The following is a 6,759-nucleotide window of genomic DNA, read 5'->3' as shown; positions in this document are numbered from 1 at the left end:
ACCAATTAACAGACCGCGGTCATATAGCTGGAATATTGCTGAGTACAGCGTTAAACAACAAACCAACCAACCAATTAACAGACCGCCGTCATATAGCTGGAATATTGCTGAGTACAGCGTTAAACAACAAACCAACCAACCAATTAACAGACCGCCGTCATATAGCTGGAATATTGCTGAGTACAGCGTTAAACAACAAACCAACCAACCAACCCCTTCAACACACAGATGACTTGAACAGTTTTTTTTTCAAGAAAAGTTATGCATAAAAAATGCTTGCCACCTCTTTTTTTCTAATTTGAAGAAAGTCAAATAATTAATTTATTCTGGTCTAATCATCCTAAAGTTATTTTGTTATAACTTAATCTTATAATGAAGCAGGATTCTACAGTGAACCGTCTGGGATACAGACTCATGAATAGTCATCTCTGCTCATGTTCAGAATATGTGCAGTATGCAGTCCTGCTTTCATACCAGGACAGTCAGTCTTCCACTGGAAATAGAACCTGTCTGATTCAATTGTGTGTGATTCTACTTTCCCAGCTTTCTGGAAGGAGCTTTTGTACTTTGCATTGTGATACCTGTTATATATATGTGTGACAGTTTTCTGAGAAGTGGCACCAAGTTTCCTTAGTGACAGTAACAGCAAGAAATACACTGTTAAAATTGAATTGAACTGTTTTTCTATTATTCATTGGTCTTTGGCAACTAATACTTGTCGTAAGAGGCGACTAATGGCATCGGGTGGTCAGGCCCGCCGAATTGGTTGATGCATGTCATCGTATTCCAATTGTGTGGATCGATGCACAATCACTGGATTGACTGGTCCAGACTCAATTATAGACAGTGCAGCGTTTAACAATGACAAAGAAACAAAAATCATTCTGTCATGTGCAGCAGGTACCTACAACTGGGCCTGATTCATTTCTGATTCTTTTTCGAGGCAAATCCAGGATTCAAAGATGCAGGCACACAATGCACAAAGGGAAAAAAACACATACCGTATTCGACGTAATAAGCGCCCTGCTCTAATAAGCGCCCACGGCGATATTTGCTAATATATTGGCTAGTGAACAATACCAATTAGCACCCCTTCCGATTGATCAATGTACACAACACTTATTTATTTGCATATAATACGTACGTGTGTTATATGCACCCTTAATTAAGGGCATTTAAATTCTGGAAAAATGTATCTCTCATATATGAACAGTTCAGGCTGTCAGCATAAACCACGAAATTTATCTTTCAACTCTGTCTTTTTCACCAAAATAATATTCAAATAAGAGCCCCCTATTTCTAATTTTGAGAGCGCCCTAGGCGCTTATTACGTCGAATACGGTAATAGGTTTACATGTAACTCTGAAGAAAGTTTGGACTCTGGAAGTCAAAATAGTTAAGACGCTTTCAAAGTTTCATTTCATATTATTGCATGTAGAAATTAGCTCGGGACCTTTTCCTGCCAGTGAGCTGTTGTTTCAATGAGAACATTGTTATGGTTGTGTTGTGATTGTATATCACCTGCCATGTGTCTGTGTGCTGTGTGCTGCAGCACCTGAACCTGCCACTGGGACAGCCTCTCCCAGCTACAGTGCCTCAGGCCAGGAGCCCGACCCATCTCCCAGCTGCAGTGCTCCCAGCTACAGTGCATCAGGCCAGGAGCCCGACCCATCTCCCAGCTGCAGTGCTTCCTGCCATGAGCCCGACCCATCTCCCAGCTACAGTGCTTCAGGCCAGGAGCCCGCCCATCTCCCAGCTACAGTGCTTCCGGCCAGGAGCCCAACCCATCTCCCAGCTACAGTGCTTCCTGCCAGGAGCCCGACCCATCTCCCAGCTACAGTGCTTCCGGGCATGAGCCTGCCCATCTCCCAGCTGCAGTGCTTCCGGCCATGAGCCCGACCCATCTCCCAGCTACAGTGCTTCCGACCAGGAGCCCGACCCATCTCCCAGTTGCAGTGCTTCCAGCCAGGAGCCTGACCCATCTCCCAGCTACAGTGCTTCCGGCCAGGAGCCCAACCCATCTCCCAGTTGCAGTGCTTCCGGCCAGGAGCCTGACCCATCTCCCAGCTACAGTGCTTCAGGCCAGGAGCCCGCCCATCTCCCAGCTGCAGTGCTTCCGGCCAGGAGCCCAACCCATCTCCCAGCTACAGTGCTTCAGGCCAGGAGCCCAACCCATCTCCCAGCTACAGTGCTTCAGGCCAGGAGCCCAACCCATCTCCCAGCTACAGTGCTTCAGGCCAGGAGCCTGACCCATCTCCCAGCTACAGTGCTTCCGGCCAGGAGCCTGACCCATCTCCCAGCTACAGTGCTTCAGGCCAGGAGCCCAACCCATCTCCCAGCTACAGTGCTTCAGGCCAGGAGCCTGACCCATCTCCCAGCTACAGTGCTTCCGGCCAGGAGCCCGACCCATCTCCCAGTTGCAGTGCTTCCGGCCAGGAGCCTGACCCATCTCCCAGCTACAGTGCTTCAGGCCAGGAGCCCGCCCATCTCCCAGCTACAGTGCCTCCGGCCAGGAGCCCGACCCATCTCCCATCTACAGTGCTTCCGGCCAGAAGCCCGACCCATCTCCCAGCTACAGTGCTTCCTGCCATGAGCCCAACCCATCTCCCATCTACAGTGCTTCCTGCCATGAGCCCGACCCATCTCCCAGCTGCAGTGCTTCCTGCCATGAGCCCGACCCATCTCCCAGCTACAGTGCCTCCGGCCAGGAGCCCGACCCATCTCCCAGCTGCAGTGCTTCCGGCCAGGAGCCTGACCCATCTCCCAGCTACAGTGCTTCTGGCCAGGAGCCCGACCCATCTCCCAGTTGCAGTGCTTCCGGCCAGGAGCCCGACCCATATCCCAGCTACAGTGCTTCCGGCCAGGAGCCCGACCCATCTCCCAGCTGCAGTGCTTCCGGCCATGAGCCCGACCCATCTCCCAGCTACAGTGCTTCCGCCCAGGAGCCCAACCCATCTCCCAGCTGCAGTGCTTCCGGCCATGAGCCCGACCCATCTCCCAGCTACAGTGCTTCCGGCCAGGAGCCCGACCCATCTCCCAGTTGCAGTGCTTCCAGCCAGGAGCCTGACCCATCTCCCAGCAAGGGACAAGCTACACAAAGCCATTCACATGATGTGAATTCTTTGTCCATGTAAGAATATTCTAATGTTAAAGTTGTTTCATGAACATGGTGCCATTCCACAAATCAGTCTTATTCTTTTGAGAGTGGAAGATCAGGGCTTTGATTCCTGGCCATGTCATACCTTGTATGGTTCGCCCCGATTATGTTTCTAGGTTTGTCAGCACCATACCCGTGCTCGTGGGTTTCACCAATGTGGTAAACGTGTGAGACCTGCATCACTTGGGGCTTTCCTCCCACATTAAGCTGACACGCTGCGATATAACTGGAACACTGTTAAAAGCGGCGTTAAACCCAACTCACTCACTCTTACCATGTTTTCCTGCCTGGCACTCAGCATTAAGGATGAAACTAGGGATAAGGACTGGTTAGCTTGGAATCGGTATTCTGAGTGGGGTATCCATGTTAAACTGTGGCATGGTATGTCAGATGGCTAGCACTATAACACAAGCAGACACGTCCAAGTGCATAAATCTATCATGATGTTAAACCCCATTTAACATCACTTCTTATGATTATGAAGAGCCTGTAAATGTGTAAATTTGTACCTGACATTACCTATTTTTTCATGTACCACACTATTTCAAATGTATGTATTGTATATGGGCCAGTGGCCTTAGTACAAAAAAAAGACTTCTTCAAAAAGTATTTCTGTTTTGTCATGGCATGTCAGCATTCCAGTAATGCAGGAGTTCCTGAAGGGATGCCGGTCTAAGGTCACTTCAGTGAAACAAGGGTATGGTGCTCACAAACCGTGACTCATAATCAGGGAAAATCTGGGATTTGAACCCACAGTCATATGTTTCTTGAACACCTAAGGGATGCAACTATGTACAGTGACTTGTGGTGACTGGCCACCTCTGTCCCAGTGTGACCCGAGATGTTGGTGTCTGGGATGCAACTCTGTACAGTGACTTGTGGTGACTGGCCACCTCTGTCCCAGTGTGACCCGAGATGTTGGTGTCTGGGATGCAACTCTGTACAGTGACTTGTGGTGACTGGCCATCTCTGTCCCAGTGTGACCCGAGATGTTGGTGTCTGGGATGCAACTCTGTACAGTGACTTGTGGTGACTGGCCATCTCTGTCCCAGTGTGACCCAAGATGTTGGTGTCTGGGATGCAACTCTGTACAGTGACTTGTGGTGAATGGCCATCTCTGTCCCAGTGTGACCCGAGATGTTGGTGTCTGGGATGCAACTCTGTACAGTGACTTGTGGTGACTGGCCACCTCTGTCCCAGTGTGACCAAAGATGTTGGTGTCTGGGATGCAACTATGTACAGTGACTTGTGGTGACTGGCCACCTCTGTCCCAGTGTGACCCGAGATGTTGGTGTCTGGGATGCAACCCTGTACAGTGACTTGTTTTGAATGGCCATCTCTGTCCCAGTGTGACCTGAGATGTTGGTGTCTGGGATGGAACTCTGTACAGTGACTTGTGGTGACTGGCCATCTCTGTCCCAGTGTGACCCGAGATGTTGGTGTCTGGGATGCAACTCTGTACAGTGACTTGTGGTGAATGGCCATCTCTGTCCCAGTGTGACCCGAGATGTTGGTGTCTGGGATGCAACTCTGTACAGTGACTTGTGGTGACTGGCCATCTCTGTCCCAGTGTGACCCGAGATGTAGGTGTCTGGGATGCAACTCTGTACAAGGACTGGCCACCTCTGTCCCAGTGTGACCCGAGATGTTGGTGTCTGGGATGGAACTCTGTACAGTGACTTGTGGTGAATGGCCATCTCTGTCCCAGTGTGACCCGAGATGTTGGTGTCTGGGATGCAACTCTGTACAGTGACTTGTGGTGAATGGCCATCCCTTCCCAGTGTGACCCGAGATGTTGGTGTCTGGGATGCAACTCTGTACAGTGACTTGTGGTGACTGACCACCTCTGTCCCAGTGTGACCCGAGATGTTGGTGTCTGGGATGCAACTCTGTACAGTAACTGACCACCTCTGTCCCAGTGTGACCCAAGATGTTGGTGTCTGGGATGGAACTCTGTACAGTGACTTGTGGTGACTGGCCATCTCTGTCCCAGTGTGACCCGAGATGTTGGTGTCTGGGATGCAACTCTGTACAGTGACTTGTGGTGACTGGCCATCTCTGTCCCAGTGTGACCCGAGATGTTGGTGTCTGGGATGCAACTCTGTACAGTGACTTGTGGTGACTGGCCATCTCTGTCCCAGTGTGGCCCGAGATGTAGGTATCTGTGGGAAGCAACTGTTACAGTAGACTAACATTTAGTCTATGAAATATTACACAATATCCTTCTTGACTCTAAGGGGCGGTCTGGTAGCCTAGTGGTTAAAGCGTTCGCTCGTCACGCCGAAGACCCGGGTTCGATTCCCAACATTGGTACAATGTGTGAAGCCCATTTCTGGTGTCCCCCGCCGTGATATTGCTGGAATATTGCTAAAAGCGGCGTAAAACCATACTCACTCACTCACTCTTGACTCTAAAAATAAAAAAAATTATTTTCCCTACGCTATGGTGGAATAGATCTAGCTAGAGCTGGCTAGACTTGCTTTTGGATGCGGTTTGTTTTTCATATAATGAATATATATCCCCAGACATGGTGCAGGAGACTACTGTTACAGATAACCTTACAAACACGAGAAAAACCCTGCAGTGATTGGCAGCAGTGTTCTGTAAACCGAGAGAGTTAGGTCCAGGTCGGTGGATCACAGAAGACCTGATGCAACCATTGTAGATATAAGGAACCCCTCTTGGCAGTCCAGTCTGCTCCAGGACTTCATCCAAGAATGACACTCAGGGGAAATGTTGGATGGAAGTAGATATTACACTCCTTATGGAGCGCCTCTGAGAAAGTCATACACTCGGGTTGGAGCCCGCAGTAGGTGGTGTTGATGGCGCTGACGTTGAGGGGAGCTCTGGTGATGTGGACATTCTCGGGGTTTTTTTGCATTCTGTGCCATGCCGTAGATGACATCTGTAAGCAATGCCACCAGGACCTTCCATTGCATCAGACAGGGAGACAGAGATAGACCAGATCTTGAGGTACAGGCCAAATAGTTACAAATATGATCTCCCCCAAAGGATCAAAGGATCTCCCTCCTCAATGGTGCATGTCGCAGGATGACATGATTTACCTCAGTGTCGCTCATTAAATCAATATTTGGTTGTTGACTTAAAACCAAGATGCATGTAAACAATACAATTCCTGATTTATTGTCAATATCATAATGGCTAATGTCCACACATGCATTTGTCCCATCACAGAGAAGTGATGTTTCTGATTGTCCATGGAAGCTCAAATCTCACTAAAATCAGATCTTTTAATCTAATACAATATCTCTCTGCATGAATATCTGTTGACACGTCTACAGGAGGCCAATAATTTTCCATTAATCCAGTCAGCATCAAGGCTTCTAAAGTTTCAGAACAAGTATACCATATATTTTTGCTGTATATTGATCATGAATATAATTGAGTTCTGAAACCAAAAACATATAACTTTTCCTCTTTAATTTACTTTGATGGAACAATTTCACGAAAAACAAATCCACGAATTCTGTACCGAAGGTTGACATGGAAAAAATAGAAGTGGTAAACGTCTAAAACCTGCATCACTTCCAGCTTTCCTCCCACATTAAGCTGACATGTCGTGATATAACTGGAATAATGTT

General features: G+C 48.5%; 1 protein-coding gene across 1 annotated transcript; it reads left to right on the top strand.

The window, feature by feature from the left end:
• Positions 1 to 861: 861 nt before the first annotated feature.
• On the top strand, positions 862 to 3,117 carry LOC124148767 (proline-rich extensin-like protein EPR1). The gene is made up of 3 exons (XM_048403458.1): positions 862 to 900; positions 1,553 to 1,849; positions 2,068 to 3,117. The coding sequence occupies exons 1-3, from the start codon at positions 862 to 864 to the stop codon at positions 3,115 to 3,117; spliced, it is 1,386 nt and encodes a 461-aa protein (XP_048259415.1).
• The last annotated feature ends 3,642 nt before the right edge of the window (positions 3,118 to 6,759 follow it).

This window comes from Haliotis rufescens, unplaced genomic scaffold (assembly GCF_023055435.1).
Source record: "Haliotis rufescens isolate VD_foot unplaced genomic scaffold, xgHalRufe1.0.p SCAF_3, whole genome shotgun sequence".
In the NCBI taxonomy this organism is placed as follows: Eukaryota; Metazoa; Mollusca; class Gastropoda; order Lepetellida; family Haliotidae; genus Haliotis; species Haliotis rufescens.
Note: the sequence above shows the minus strand (reverse complement) of the source record. Positions and strands in the feature narration are given on the sequence as shown.

What these genes read in the sequence shown, in the direction of transcription:
- LOC124148767 (XM_048403458.1), top strand. Translation starts at nt 862, where the DNA reads ATGACAAAGAAACAAAAATCATTCTGTCATGTGCAGCAG. An exon ending in CATTCTGTCATGTGCAGCAG is followed by an intron (nt 901 to 1,552) that starts GTACCTACAACT and finishes TGTGTGCTGCAG; the next exon opens with CACCTGAACCTGCCACTGGG. An exon ending in CCCAGCTACAGTGCTTCCGG is followed by an intron (nt 1,850 to 2,067) that starts GCATGAGCCTGC and finishes CCCATCTCCCAG; the next exon opens with CTACAGTGCTTCAGGCCAGG.